General features: G+C 36.9%; 1 protein-coding gene across 4 annotated transcripts in view; it reads right to left on the reverse strand.

Moving 5' to 3' along the window:
* Positions 1-16355, reverse strand: part of AMFR (autocrine motility factor receptor) — a 61126-nt gene that overhangs the window by 4661 nt on the left and 40110 nt on the right. Inside the window, exons 9-14 of one of the 4 annotated variants that reach the window (XM_074293458.1) lie at positions 12462-12652; positions 10798-10901; positions 8450-8584; positions 5752-5832; positions 4167-4351; positions 1945-3601 (exon numbers count right to left, since the gene is read on the reverse strand). In XM_074293458.1, the coding sequence (XP_074149559.1) occupies positions 3454-3601; positions 4167-4351; positions 5752-5832; positions 8450-8584; positions 10798-10901; positions 12462-12652 (844 nt within the window). In that variant the 3' untranslated portion in view covers positions 1945-3453. Of the gene's footprint in view, positions 1-1944; positions 3602-4166; positions 4352-5751; positions 5833-8449; positions 8585-10797; positions 10902-12461; positions 12653-16355 lie in introns of those variants that run through there. The other 3 variants (XM_074293457.1, XM_074293456.1, XM_074293459.1) reach the window with 3 other exon arrangements.

Genomic DNA, 16355 nt, shown 5'->3' on the forward strand with positions numbered 1-16355 from the left:
ACACATATATTAAAGGGTATCCTTGATGAAAATGTGGGAACCAGATGGTCTCTCTCAGTCTTCTCTCTAACAGGAGCCCATTTGCCAATCTTTGGTTACTAATTTCAAAAAAGCATTTGCTACAAAACCAAACATTCTTCAAACCTCTTTTTCCACAAGGAATCTCCCACACATATTAATACCAGAAAAGATTCTCTGATAAATGCAGAGAAATGCTATTGGGATGTCTTATTATTAATTTCTTCCTTTCTTTCTTTTTTTTTTTTTTTTTCCTGAGGCTGGGGTTAAAGTGACTTGCCCAGGATCACACAGCTAGGAGGTGTTAAGTGTCTGAGACCACATTTGAACTCTGGTCCTCCTGAATTCAGGGCTGGTGCTCTATCCACTGCGCCATCTAGCTGCACCCCTTATTATTAATTTCAAGTGAGGCATAAGCCATAGATAATGTTTTTGTGCTAGGTCCAAAAGGAAGAGGATTTCCTAAGAATTATAAGGTCCTCCAGATGCTTTTGTGGTGGCTAATATTGTGCTAATTGCACTAAGCCTCAAAATGTCACAAGACTTTCTCAATCTTCAGGAGCATTCTATTGCCTCTGGGAAAAAATAAAAATTCAAAGCAAGCATTTAAAACAAACACTTAGCAGTTTGCTTCCCACCTTTCAGATTTATCACATTACTTTAATGCATTCTTTCCACACTTCTGCCTCTTGGAATACCTAGATTCCACCAAGGATCAGCCCTGGTGATCCTTCTCAAAAGTCTTTCTTAATCTCTCTCCCCCCAAGTTAGTACTTGCTCTCTCTTCAAACTGCCTTATATTTACTTATCTGTAAACATACTGCATTTTCCCAGTAGAATGGGACTCCCTGAGGAAAGGAACTTTTAATAGATATCTTACAAATGTTCATTACCTAATACATAAAATGTAGGCCTAATAACTCACACAGGAAAACATAACTACTGTCCAGTAGGATCTGCAGTTGAATGGACAGTTCATTTTATTAGTCTAAATACATGTATGAAGGATTGAAGATGGACAATTAAATGGACCTAAAATGAATACAAAAAGATGGTATTGTATTAGGAAATCACATCATGCTCTCAGTAATTTCGAGCTGTTCATTGGGGCAAAGATTCACCTTTTTAATATAAATGTATGACCACAAATCTTGGAACATCACCATCTCTGAATGATGGATGCCTGCACAGGATGATATAGACAGTTTGCTGGTGCAGCAGGGAGAGTGTTGGGCCTGGAGGCAGAAAGACCCTTCTTCCTGAGTTCAAGTCTGACCTCAGACCCTTCCTAGTTACAAGATTGGGCAAATCAATTAGCCTGTCTCAGTTTCTTCATCTATAAAAATAAAAATTAATAAAAAAAATGGCAAGCCACTTCGGTATTTTTGTCAAGAAAATTCCAAATGATATCATGAAGGGTAAGACAACTGAACAACAGCACTGGATGATAAAACTAAAGAGGGAGGAAATCCTCACACTGATGAAATCACAGGGTCACAAACATTTACCACTTTTATCACAATGATATACTGATGTAATCTGGACAAGAAATAAGGAACAGTCCTAAAAGTAATCTCTAAATACTTCCAAATTCAGTACTATTTTAAGTCAAGAATTAAATTATAAGTAGTATACCGCTCCAAATTTTATAAACATTTGTCACACAGAGTCTGTATTGAATCCAATTATAATAGCTATAGCAAACATAGAAGTCTTTTTAAAAGATGCTAAATATGTAAATTATGTACAATAATATCATAGAATTGGCTTTACTTTCTCTAATAAATGTAAGGGAAAATAAAAACAAACTAAAAAGTGGGGAAAATGGCTTTATCGAAAAACATTTTTGATGAGAAAGACACTTGTAAACTAAATGTGATTCAAAGTTGGCACCTCTGAGAAAGAGCTTAGATTCCAACCATGACACACCCAGAATAATTTGCTTTTTATTATTTTAACAACAAAAACATAAACAAATAACTATGCTGTCAGCAAAAAACAAAAACAAAAAATCATAGCAGTTTCCAAAATTTTACTAAACAGCACTGCAATGTAAGGCTTTTGAAAGATTTATTGAAATAAATTACCTCTGCCTACATATTTACTATTCCACCCTTTTCCCAATTACCTTTAAACAGCCTAAAAACTTGCCTTTTAAAACCAAAACCCCCAAAACATTTAACTTTGTCAATAATTCTAGATAATACTGGATTCTTGCCAAAAGGATTGTGATAAAGATTATGTTTAATTTTTAAAAGTTACTCCAATGGGACAAACTGAACTATGTAACCTATGATTGTGTTTCAGCTCAACATTAAATATGTGAAAAGGTTGGGGAAAATGGGACCTCCTTTGAAGGCAAATCTTATCTTTTTAAGTATAATTAAGTTAGCTGAAGTAGTTACCAAAATTAAGGGCTCAAGACACCAAAGTTTTCTTTATTTCTTCAACAAAACCCTTTGATAATGACTGTCTCATTTACTACACCTATATTTTTTGTCACTCCAAGGACCAAACCCACAGACTTTCCAATTAACAAACATACTTTAACACTGTCAAAAATCCAAACTAGTGCTCACTGTTTAACCCTTTTGGTGCTGACCTTCCCAACATCTAAAGGTGGCAATGAAATGAACAGAAGGAAAATGAAAGGACACAGGGATGTATACATGAGGGATGCAGCACCAGAGTTAACGGAAATAAAACCAACTTAGGGCAAGGAGGTGTGTAAAGGTTAAGCCCACTGATGGACTAGATCAAATAGGGGGTTACTTCCCTGCACAAAGCAAGCTATTTATTTTCATCTTTCAATCACATAACCAAACAACCCTTGTTTTCTGCTGCCATATTAAGGACTCATTTTCCATGATTCCTCACAAGCCCCTCCTCCTTTCCTAAGAAGGAGAAATGTTGTGAGGGTTGCCTTTGTAACATAATGAATGCCTCTGTGGTAAGTAGAGGCTTGCTAGTTGATTGAGTAAGTATTCTATGAATTTTTCTGTGCATGTTCCTTGCCATATTTTGAACTAAGATACTAGTACCTTCAATGACCTATGTATAAAGCAAGTAACTTAAGCTGCCTGATCACCCGGCCTCTGGCTATACTCTCAAACCACCCCTTGCTACTCCAACCCAACCTGGCTGTTTAGTCAATGCCAGCAAAGATAACGCTTAAAATTAAAATTGGCTTTTTTTCCCCCAAAGTGGGCAAGGGAACTGAAGAAGTGTCACATAGAAAATGTTACAAAAAAAAGATTAGATTTGTCAGCTGTCCAAACACTAGTAAGACCACATGCTTTATACAGCGGCAATGCAGTCAAGCCCACTCCTCCACATGGCTGGCAGAACAGGGAAAGGCCTCTTCCTGCTGGGATGAAGTATAGCAGCTCAGCACACTGCTCATGAGGAGGTGGCAGAGGAGGGCAAAAGAGAACGCTAGGAGTTCTGCTGCATCTGAAGTCTTCGTTCAGCAGCAGCAGCCAACATCCTACGGCGTTGGGTCACAGGATCAGAGGATGGGCTCTCCGAGAGTAGACAGCTCTCTGAGGCTGGGTCATCGTCAGAAGTTTTGTTTAAGTAACGTCTGTAGGAAGTAAGGAAGGAAGAGGATGAGAGAGAGAAAGGGAGGAGCTCTGAGATGGAGCTTCCCCACGAAAAAGAATGCTCATTCCTAGGCCAAACTAACAAAGATTCCTCAAGCCCCAGAAAAACATGGTTCCAAGGGATACAAAAGGACTAAAACATTACTTAGGTTTGCTGCAGCTACCAGAGACCTCATCTGCATTATGCATGTCACTCTCAAAAAACCCTATGTTATTATGTACTAATATGCATATGGTTCCTATGCAACATATACAGGAGGTTCCAAAACTTAGTGAAATTTCAAGATTAACAACTAAAAACTACATTAATTTTGAGGAACACCCTGCATCAGAGAGCAAACAAATCAAGATATAGTCCATGACCTTGGAGATTCTATGCAGCACCATCACCTACAGCCCATCAAAGACACACAGGAGCACACACACACTCTCATCATTAATGCTTGGGCCCTCGGTGCAGGACACTTGTCCCACCAGTCAGGACCAGCAAGACTAGGCTCTGCCTATAGCCTGACCTCCAGAGACACTGCTGCCGGGCCCACTTACCTCCGCGCCTGCTGCAGCAGGTCGTCCTTCCGCTGCACTAACATCCGCTGGCGCTCGTCTGCTGACTTGGAGAAGCGGCTCCCCCGGGCTTCGAAGTCCTCCACCTCACTGGGCTCCGCTTCCGCCTCACTGAAGTCGGCTATCTCTTCCAGCCTGGGACTGAGGTCCAGGGGCCCACGCTCAGCCTGGGGGAGAAGGCCAAAGTCAGGATCACCTGCACAAAACGCACCTCTAAAAGACTTTAAAGGTTGGCAAGATGGGTCCCTCAAAACCATCCTGTGATGAAAGAAATAACATCTGGAATATGATGAAACAGAAGAGGAACCTGAGACTCCAGAAAACTCCACATAAGAGATTTGGTTTTAACCTAGATCTTGTTATTCCGAGTCAGGGTTATTTTATCCTACTCATACCATTCTTATTACTCCTTAAAATTCTCTCTCTCTTTTTTTTAATTTTTTTTTTTTTTTTTTTTTTTTTTTTTTTTGCTGAGGCAGTTGGCGTTAAGACTTGCCCAGGGTCACACAGCTAGGAGGTGTTGTGTCTGAGACCAGATTTGAACTCGGGTCCTCCTGAATTCAGGGCTGGTGCTCTATCCACTGTGCCACCTACTGCCCCTTTGAAATTCTTTATGAGGAGCTTTAGCAAAGGATAAGAATACTAGAAATGGAAAAAATACAACCAGACTGGTATAATACTGAGAAATGTGCAAATCTACATTTAAAAAGTACCACCTGAGTAATAATAGCATTAAGATGTCACATTTGTGTCTCAGACATTATCTGATAAATTCCCCTACTTGTTCCAAAACCACCCCAAATCACAAGTTTCTGTACCAAGTATATAACATGGCTAAAGCAGAGACAAGCAGAAAGAGTTAAGGAATTCAACCAAAAGGAGTATTACTTTTTAGAAGTAAAATGAGAACATTTTCATTTTCTGAACTGGAAGGATCAACACTCATAACACTTTCTTCAAAAGGAGTAATTAGACACTAACTGGGAAATGAAAGAACAAAGGATAAAATGTTTTGTTTCTTAAAGTTCTGGAAACGTTGGGATGGATATTAAAAGACCATCCTCTCGAGCAACAGCCTAACTCTAACACAACAGCACCTGTTTAGTTCTACTGATCAGAGTGATTAAGAGCTGGAAGAAGCTACTAAGATCATGTAAACCAACCTTCTTATTTTTCAGAAATTAAATTAAGGCCCAGAGAGAGAAATAAGTCCATTCAAGTTCACAGAATAAATAGAAAAGATAGAGATGGCATAGGCAAATAATAAGCAATTCAGTTTGTGGATTTTTAAATGAAAACTTGTGATTCCTTGACAAGGATAACAATCACATTATTCCCTATCAGAAACACACCTAAAATATAGCACCCAAGAAATAGTCTTGACTAGTATCAAAACTTTTTATGAGTAAGAGATTGGGGGGTGGAGGGACACAACAGAGATGGGGATGCAAGAGATAGATTGGGGGGCAGATAGTTTAGGGGCAGAAATAGATTGGAGGGGACAACAGGGATATTGCTCTTTTGCATACACAAAAGTATATTTTCTTAATTAGTGTTACGAGTTTACCTGAGTAGAGATTTCATTCTCTTCTTGGTCATTTGACCTCTCTACAGAATTGTTCAATGCAGGTCTAAGGCTGTCTGGCCGCTAGAAGGGAAACCCAAATAGATTATATATAACAAAGAGTCACTGAAAGATCAAAAACCTGTATTGGCAATACACAGGGTGAGCCTAAGAAAACTCTGATACCCATGGCATAGCAAATTATTGGTAATTATAAAGGAAAAAAAATACAAAGTATTCCAAGAGGTCTCTTCACTATCACTGAAAAAGGACTCTGTTGCTTTAGCACACTAGAACTTACAGCCACAATGGAGCAGGGACACTCCTCACAATCCAGGACAGAAGAGAGGGTTTGTGGTCAAGACCCTATAAAGATTTCTGAAGACCCTCTGAAACTTGGGAGAATACACCCTCCACCCTAGAAACATAGCCCTACTTTAACAGAGTTAAAAGCCGAGTAATAGGCTGAGAAAATGAGCAAACAACAGAAAAAGATTCTGACCACAGAAAGTTTCTATGGTGACCAGGAAGAGCAAACCACACACTTAAAAGAAGTCAAAGTGACCACATTCAAAACCTCCAAGAAAAATAAGAACTAGTTTCAAGTCATGGAAGAGCTCAGTAGGGTTCTTGAAAATCAATTATCAGATATAGAAGAAAAATTGGGAACAAAAATGAGTGCAGCAAAAGTAAATGCAAAAAGCTAATGAAGAAAAGAATGCTTTAAAAAGCAAAATTAGTCAAATGGGAAAGGAGGTACAAAAGCTCAGAGGAAAAGAATTCCTTGAAAATTAGAATTGAGCAAATGGAAGCTAATGACTTTTTGAGTAATTAAGATTACAGCCAAATTCCAGAACTCCCAAGTGAAGGAAAAAATACTTCAAGTATCCAGAAACAATCAATTCAAGGATAGTAGAACCACCTTCAGGATAAGACAAGATGAACAGCTGCTTCATTTAAGATCATAGGGCATGTTTTTTGATATTCCAGAGAACAATGAAGCTGAAATTACAACCAAGAATCACTTACCCAGCACAACTGAGTATAATCCCTCAGGGGGAAAAAATGGATATTCAGTGAAATAGAGGATTTTTAAGCATTTATAACAAAAAGACCAGAGCTAAACAGAAATTTTGATTTTCAAATATAGGACTCAGGAGACATGTAAGAAAATAATGAGGAAAGGGAAACCACAAGGGACTTAACAAGGTTTATCTGTTTACATTCCTACATGGGAAGATGATACTTATAACTCCTTAAGAACTTTCTCTTTTTATGGCAGTTAAACAGAGGACACAGGTGTGAGCTGAATATGAATGTATAATATTTTAAAAAGATAAAATCAAGGGGTGAGAGAAGAATGTACTTGAAGAAAGGGAAAGGGAGAGATGGAATCAGTATTGATCAGAGAAATGCAAATTAAGACAACTCTGAGACAACACTACACACCTCTCAGTTTGGCCAAGATGATAAGAAAAGATAATGACAAATGTTGAAGAGAATGTGGGAAAACTGGGACACTAATACATTGTTGGTAGAACTGTGAATAGATCCAACCATTTTGGAGAGCAATTTGGAACTATATTCAGAAAGTTATTAAGCGCATACCCTTTGATCCAGCATTGATTGATGCTGATGTGGGGTGTCCCCCAAAATTAGTGTAGTTTTTAGTTCTTAATCTTGAAACTTCACTAAGTTTTGAGACCTCCTGTAGATGTTGCACAGGAAACACATTGCAGATCAGTACATAATAAGATAGGGTTTTTTGAGAGTAACATGCATAATGCAGATGAGGTTGTTAGTTTGTGGCAGCTCTTTTTGTAGTGGCTAGAAACTGGAAATTGAATGGATGCCCATCAATTGGAGAATGGCTGAATAAAATGTGGTATATGAGTATTATGGAATATTATTGTTCTGTAAGAACACCAGCAGGATGAATACAGAAAGGCTTGGAGAGACTTACATGAACTGATGCTAAGTGAAATCAGCAGAACCAGGAGATCAATAACACTACTATCTGAGTATCAATTCTGATGGACATGGCTCTCTTCAACAATGAGAGGATCCAAATCAGTTCCAATTGATTAGTAATGAACAGAACCAGCTACACCCAGTGAAACACTGGGAAATGAGTGTGGACCACAACATAGCATTTACACTCTGTTATTGTTTGCTTGCATTTTTGTTTTTCTTCCCAGGTTATTTTTGCCTTCTTTCTAAATCCAATTTTTCTTGTGTAGCAAGACAACTGTATAAATATGTATACATATATTGTATTTAACATATTTAAAATGTATGGGACTACCTGCCATCTAGAGAAGAGGGTGGAGGGAAGCAAGGGAAAAGTTGGAACAGAAGTTTTTGCAAAGGTCAATGTTGAAAAATTACCCATGCATATGTTTTGTCAATAAAAAGATTAAAAAAAAAAAAAAAAAAAAAAAAGGCTTAAGGTCTCCCACTTCATCCAGGGCAATCTCTAGTCATCCTGAACTATATTTTCTCACTGGACCCAAATAGTTCCAAAGGAAACAGTGAGACTGGTGATTCACAGCTCTCTTTCACTTAAATCCAATTCACTTGTATGCAATGACATCACTTCCAATGAAGACAAATAACAACAAATATATAAATACCAGAAATTAATTTTCCTTATAACTGAAAACAATTTTTGTTTTTGTCATCCTTAGAACTCAAAACTGACCTGTGCAGGGAAAGGTACTTGAATCCGTCCCTCTAAAATATTGTCTGTTGTTATTTCAACTGACCGTGTCAGTTGTAAATCCTGCAGAACCAGATGATATGGTACTTGGGGAAACATTTCTTGAATCTGATGAGCCTGTAGGAACAAAAGTGTATCTGAGGATCAAAGATCAAATTGAACTTTTAAAGCATTCACAGCTACTTGATGAAGATCTAAGAGCAAGATTAACTATAAAATATTCAACAAGTATATAAAAATTCATTTCTAACAGAAGAACATACTAAGAAATTATATTCTAAAATGAATATAGAAAATATTGACACTTTCCAGACTGAAATAATTATTTTAAAAGTTGATTATTTTTAAGGGCCATAAGGATCAGAAATTCCAGGTATTCCCCAATTTAAGAACAAATTGTATTTCAAAAGTTTCTTTGAAATGTATTAAAAAAAAAAAATTAAGCCAGGAAAACATTTCACTTTGATCAGCATTCTCATTGTTTACAATAAGCAGTATATCTCATGCAGCAAGAAGAGTTCAGGGTAAGGATGAAGTCCTATAAACTACAAAAGATAACACAAGTCAGTCATTTTATTATCTGGCTAGTGATGATAGTTCAAATTTTTAGTGGGAAATAGTTTAGTATCAATAGCAGTAGTAAAGTAGCTTCCCCTAGGAAGGATGAAAGGAAGAGAAGAACAGCTATTCTTAAATGTGGATACTCCATGCATCAACAAAAATAGTAATTTTTATATTAAAATTAGTTGTTAGTATTTGAAATATCTAAAAACCACTATTCTAGATTATCAATACAATACAATAAAATGTGTTGGAAGCATATATGTATATGTATATATCAGTAATAAGAGCAGAAAATCACTTAAAAACAAAATTGAAAAATCAGAAATTATACTGAAATAACTGAAATATTCTTGGTATTTCAATATACTTTTATGACGATTTCTTTAAAAATTACAATCAGGGCTATAACTTCCAACCCCCATTTAGATATAAAATTTCTCTCCTTAGTGTTTTCCTCATTTTCCTAAACAAAAATGCATGAGGCTCATTTTACAAGACCAGTGCATTACTAAATGAAACTTTACTAAAATATACATAGTTCCAATAAATTAGCTGTACTAAGAACAGACTACATTCCAAACCATTATGTCCTCCTGAAGAAGAGCCATCACCTGCCTGAGAATTCTGAAACACCCCCATACTTAAGTTATAATAGTTCTAATAAAAAAAAAAAAGTGGGCTCTACCTACCAAGTTTTGAAAATTGCTCGACTCTAATAGCTATGCACCACAACCAATGGTCTAAAAGAGATTACACCATGAACAGCGAGTTAAAAAAAAAAAAAAAAAAAAAAAAAAAAAAAGCAAGCACAAAATTCCCAGCCTACAGAATAACATCCCAGAAATGATACTGTATAGTTTACTGGAATACTGTTCCTAAAACATTATTAAAAAACAATCAGTAGGGGGCAGCTAGTTGGTGCAGTAGATAGAGCACCAGAAGAATCTGAGTTCAAATTTGACCTCAGACACTTAACAATTCCTAGCTGTGTGACCCTGGGCAAGTCACGTAACCCTAATTGCCTCAGGGGAAAAAACTGATATAATGAAGTAATGTTATAGATTTATTGCTAGACAGTTGTAAAAATCATTTAGTATTAACTTCTCATCTTGCACTTAAGTAAACTGAGGCTCTAGAAGTTCAGGTCTCTGTAATATTATTTTTTTCTTTGTGCTTCAACAGGATGAGAAACTAAGGATCTTACAACATTCTCATTTTAATAATTAAAAAACATTACACAATAGGTCCCTCTATTTGGCAAAGAACTTACAAAAGGACCAGGAAAATGACAGGTATAAACCCTAGAAAATCAAGGAAAAATAAATGAAATATTCTGCTAGACTGCACTACCAGTTGGCATAGCATAAAAATGATCAATATTCACTGGAAAATGACTCTTGAAACACATTTGACTAAAACAAGTGAAAAAAGTCAAAAAGTAGGACTCAAATACAGATTAAATGAAATACTTTGGATACACCTTTCCAACTCTGCTTACCTGTATCAGGATCAAAGCTGAGGGTTACATTTAAACATTAAAAACAACAACAACAAAAATTTTTTTAGCTGAATACAAATTTTAATACCCTTAAAAACTTGCTAACTGCCAGGGTTGAGCAAGATCAAAAAGTTTATATATTAACATATGGGAAGGATTCTCAGCTTTTTCTTTCCAAATCTCTTATTTAAAGAATTAGATCATTTTCACTTTTCTCAATATAAAACTGATAATTGTAAAGAAGATTTAGTTTTTAAATGATGTTTACCATTGCATTAAGCTGAGAATTGCTTGCTTGAGTAATGCCAAGGATATTGTTGGTATGCATCACTTCCACTGAAAAACTGGGCAGCCAGCTAGCAATTCGGGAACCTAAAAGCAAAAAAGGGAGAATGCATAGGTATGAGAATCCAAAAAATTTTAAACTTCTCTCCCAGTGGGAGAGGATTCAGCATTCCTCATTTCATCCTTTAGTTCTTATTGAACTTATTTTTTCAATATAGCAAATAAAATGTAAACATTCAAATAATGTATTACCTATCTCATCCATTCTTAAAAAAAAAATCTCAAACTACTGCTCCACACTTTTATTCATAGCATAACTTCTAGAATAATTTGACTTTTATCCCAAAAACCGAACTAAGATTGTTCTTCCCATGATGATCAATTCTAACTTTTTATTATGCTTCTTGATCTGTGTCCTCCCAGCCCCAATGCCCAAAGGTTTTTATTAGTTTACTGACAAAGGGATATGGAAAAAATAGGGAATCTCTTGAGCAAATAGCAAATCACACCAATCAAATTATAGCAATCACCTTTCTCTCTCTCTGTCTCTCTCTCTCTTTTTTTTTTTTTTGTCCAAGGCAATGAGGGTTAAGTGACTTGTCCAAGGTCAGACAGCCAGGAAGTATTAAGTGCTGAGGTCAGATTTGAACTTGAGTCCTCCTGACTTCAGGGCTGGTGCTCTATCCACTGCGCCACCTATTCTCTATCCATTCATTCTTAAAGCATCTTTTTAGTGGTGGCAAAAGTGAATTCACTGTCTCTACAGGGCCAGACCATGGGAAGGGTAATGACTTGTCTGGACAACCCAGCTGTATTGTGGATATTCAACAGAAGAATGCATATCTCACATTTGCTCTTCTATGGCAGCCTAGACTTAAGAGGTCAGGACAATCATATTCCAGGAATGCATATACAAATCCATACAATGTACTTATGGTCTTGAATTACCCTAGGTGCTTCCAGAATTCCCAATGTTTATAGAGAAATTATTCTGTCATCTCTGCAGTAGTTCCTATATAATGGTCAGGATGATCTGGATCTTCACAGATATGCCAGGACCAAATTCCCATCCCTACTTCAACTCAACTTCCAAACTGCCCTCAAAGTCACCAAGCAGCTTTAGTTTTGATTCTGTCCTTTTGGTTGTGCTCCTTTCACTGAACTTTCAATGCTAATGCTCTAGTCTGGTTTTGTATAGACTATTAAAAGGCCAAGGGTGGAGTTTTAAAGGTAAACAGTTTGCTTGTTGAATTAAACAACTAAAAATTAAGATCTAGTCATTTATAAAAATATATTTTTTTTTTAATTTAAATTTTCTTTATTAAAAAGAGATGCCTTCAATGGAGTCTCCTGGATCTATAATCCTTGGACTAAAATACAAATCCTGACTTGCTTTTTACAATCCATGTAATCTTATTCAAATCTATTTTGGGGGGCTTTCTTTCTCAATAAATTGAACGAGAGTGACTGGACCACACAGGCTTAGGACTTTACCAGTTCTAATCTAGGATTCTACTATGAAAACATTATCTAAGGTTAAACATATTCAACAATGATGGAGCAAAAAAATCTAAGATTCCATGATCAGATTGGCTGGTTTAGGCTTAAGAATTTGTTAGGAGTCTCAGATGGTTAAAAACAACAAACCATCAAAGTGGAAGAAGTGGTTATGCTGGTTTAGGCGTGGTCGGCCTTCAGCTGCTGCCACAGGCACCAAATTCTCGTCCAAATTCTCCCCTTGCTGGTCTTCTCTGATTCGATTATTGTCAGCAATATTCAGAGACATTCTGCAAGTAGGACAGGAGGTATCCTGTTCAAGCCAGGAGCGAAGGCAGGAGCTAATGAAAAATTCAAACATAAGAAAAATTAATATACTCAACTGTTCTTAGGAAAGTTTCACCAAAAACTATTCTGAATACATTCTATTACCCAACATGTTTTATATCATGTATGTATAACATCATGGATCAACTTCAGGTATGTAGTTACTTTATGAGGAAAAAAAATTAAAGTCACAATAAGGCCTATTTGAACATTTAAGGTATTCAAATATTCTGTAAGAACTATATGGGGGGGTGTAGACAAAACTCACCTTTGGAAAATTGTCATTTACTTGTATTATTTTCTAAAGGGGGAAAAATCTATAAAGAATTTAGTAGAAATAAGAGATGTCTGTTTGGGATAGCTATAAAAACTCCCTGCTAACCTTTTCCACAGACAAAAAAGAAAGAAAAAAAGGAGGAGAAGGGGAGTGCTATTTGTTCTCTATTTCTCTAGGTTTTAACTGCCAGTTTGTGTTCAATGTCATCTCTTAGTTTGAGTCTATAACCACCAACCCCAGAATAAAAACGTACACATTTTAGGGTCTGCTTATTTGCATTTTTATTCACACTGGAACCTTCTCAGGATAAGTTCATCACTTCTAATCTTATCACTAAATAGCCAACACATCTAGACTCCACCTGAGGGCTGGAGGACTGACTACCAAACTTTTCCTTAAGTACCTAAAACATGATAGATGTAATTGAAAAATTCTAGAGAAAATGCAGTATTGTCCAGATTTTGGAGAAAAACAAACCACCTGTAGCTGTAACTCCATGCTGACTGCAGTTGTGATATGAATCGATTCTCTTCTCTTGTCAGGAAGAAGGCAAACCAGCTATTATCAAACATAATTAAGTCCCAGACAATCTTGTTTGTATAGAGATTTAAGAACCTTTTGTCAACTTCCCCAACCTCTGTGACAGCTCCCTGCTGTCTGTCCTCCTTGATCCCTCCCTCCAAGTTCTCCCTTTACTTCCCCAGTTTCTCTAAAAAAAAAAGCCCAGGCTGTTCCCTGTACAGGACTGTGTTTGTGAAGACTTTTGCTAAGTTCTCTTCAGGCCTAAAGCCACCATGAGGTTCCTCATGCTCTCCCCACATAGTTCCTTCTGTCTGATGGCACCTTTCTCCCTTCTCTCACTAACGCTGTTTAGTTTGCTGACCTCCACTGATCTAACCACCAGTCAATGGCACAGCCAGGCCTCATGGCACAGCCTTTAATGGCTTTTTCCAAACTCCTTTTCTAGATAACCCAATTTCACATTTGCCCCTCCTGGCATCTGCTGCCTCTTGTTTTTGTCTAGAACCTTTCTTAAGCAAACCTACCTTTTGGCAAAGGTGATGGCAGCAGTAAATCTGTCACAACTAGCAATGGCTGCCGCTGGGCCTGCAGAGGCCAGCCAGATTTTAAACCAACAGAACAGGATGTGCCCCCAGATTAAGCTTTCTTTTAGAGGATAGAAATTAAATTGCATCCATTGCCCTGCTTGATTTCAACTCCTCAGAACAAGGTAGTTCTCATGCCTCCCTTAACAATCTTACCCTCCACCTTTATGTATGTTAAGTATGAATCAAGGGTCTCTTAAACAATGACCAACAAAAGATCCTAGGCTAAATCCACTGGGTATGTTTTGGCCCCATTACCTCAAAGGGAAAGAAAATGGAAATTGTGGCCAGTTTGACCAGAAACCCCGAAGGCCTTTCCCTCCCAGATTGATTTTTTTGGGGGGGGGGGAGGGGAAGCACTGGGTAAAAATGGCCATTCTTTGCCTCCTTTTCTTCCCCTATCTAGCTTTAGTCTCAATTGTGACCCTTGTCTCAGTTGAGCAGAGACTTGTTAAGGATCTTAGATTAATTAGGTCGAGGGTCTCCCACTTCATCTAGGGCCATCTCCAGTCCTCCGGATGATTTCTCTGACCCAGATGCTTTGAAGGAAAGTGTGAGGTGGGTGACTTTACACAGCCCTCCTGCACACAAATACAATTCACTTGAATGTCACCATATCACCCCCACCTGCACCCCAACAATGACAATAGTCACCTTTGCATTTTAACACCAGGGACTTGTTTTGTTTTTTTTTTCTTTTTTAAACTCATATTAACAATAGTTTATCTTGTATTCTGATGGAAGTGGTTAGTTATCTTCAACATAAAGAAGATCCAACTCACTTCCAGTTGATCAATGATGGACAGAAATAACTACACCCAGAGAAGGAACACTGGGAAGTGAATGTAAATTGTTAGCACTACTGTCTGTCTACCCAGGTTACTTATACCTTCAGAATCCAATACTTAACGTACAACAAGAAAATGGTATTTACACACATATATTGCATCTGGGTTATATTGTAACATATGTAAAATGTATGGGATTGCCTGTCATGGGGGGAGGGCATGGAGGGAGGGGGGGATAATTTGGAAAAATGAATACAAGGGATAATATTATTAAAAAAAAAATTACTCATACATATATACTGTGGAAAAAAAATTCTAAATAAAACAAAAACAAAACAATAGTTTATCTTGCTGGGTTTTTTTTTTTTTTTTTTCATAAAAATCAATGCCTACTTGTATTTATTAATTCAATGGGGTTTTTTCACTCAGTTTTATTAATCTTACCGACAAGGTCCTGAGTGAGTAGGTGTGGCTGGCAGAAGGGCTGAACTATGGATAACACTGTCTGGTCCATTAAAATTTCCCTATAAATCTGTTCATGGCTCACACCATCTTTGCTGAACCCCTTTTGGGTCAGCCCACTACACATTCTGCCTCATGGTGTCTTTCCTCTCCCCTCTCCCCCAGGCCCCTAGTGTTTCTCTTCTCTCCGCCCCCCCCCCCATGGTGTCTTTCTCTTTATTAACTAACTCTTTTAGGGTGCTAAATTCCTGTACAGATTCTCCCAAATAAACCTACCTATTGTCAAAAAGAATGGCCATTGTGAATTTTTCACATGACTGAACACCAACATTTGACACCATCAATCTTTTCATCTGATGCTGAATCCCAAATACATAATTTGGAATTAGAAATTGCTTTCTTAAATCATATCATTCCATGCTGAAAATGCCTGTTCCTAAATCACATCATGACCTTTAATTTTTAGGATTTCCAATTTAGTGTTTAATTGGGAATTTTTAGTTTGTTCTTTTTCTAATTATTTTTTCAATTGCATCCCCAAGTCATTGGACTGTTCTTTCTCTATTTTATGGATGCAATAAAAATTTGCTTTTGCTATATCCCATGGTTTTGATATGCTATCTCATTATTGTCTCTTTAATAGAATTATTGATTATGTTTAAGATTTGTTCTTTAATCCAAACATTCTTTAAGATTAGTTTTCTAGTCTCTAAGTAGTTTTTAATTTATGTTTCTCCATCCTATTTATTGCATCGTAAATTGAAAAAGTAAAATCTGAAAAATTTTATTTCTGCTTTTAGCTATAAAACTTTAAGCCCTAATATATGGTCAATTTTTGTAAAAGATACTATGAACTGATGAGAAAAAGTTACTTTTTAACCGATACACAAAATTAAGGGGGTACAGATTGTTTTTAGGAGCTTATAATCTAAGACAGCACTGATAGATACAAAGAATGCTTTCAGTATTTCAATATGCATATTCTAGCCAGGACTGAACCTCAAGGCAGTCCTTCAGGCAGATGTCTATTTCCAAATCATTCTACTATACCATTAACAAGTGAGTTTTTCTTCTGGGTTGTTAA

The sequence above is a fragment of the Sminthopsis crassicaudata genome, chromosome 2 (genome assembly GCF_048593235.1).
Source record: "Sminthopsis crassicaudata isolate SCR6 chromosome 2, ASM4859323v1, whole genome shotgun sequence".
NCBI classification, from domain to species: Eukaryota; Metazoa; Chordata; class Mammalia; order Dasyuromorphia; family Dasyuridae; genus Sminthopsis; species Sminthopsis crassicaudata.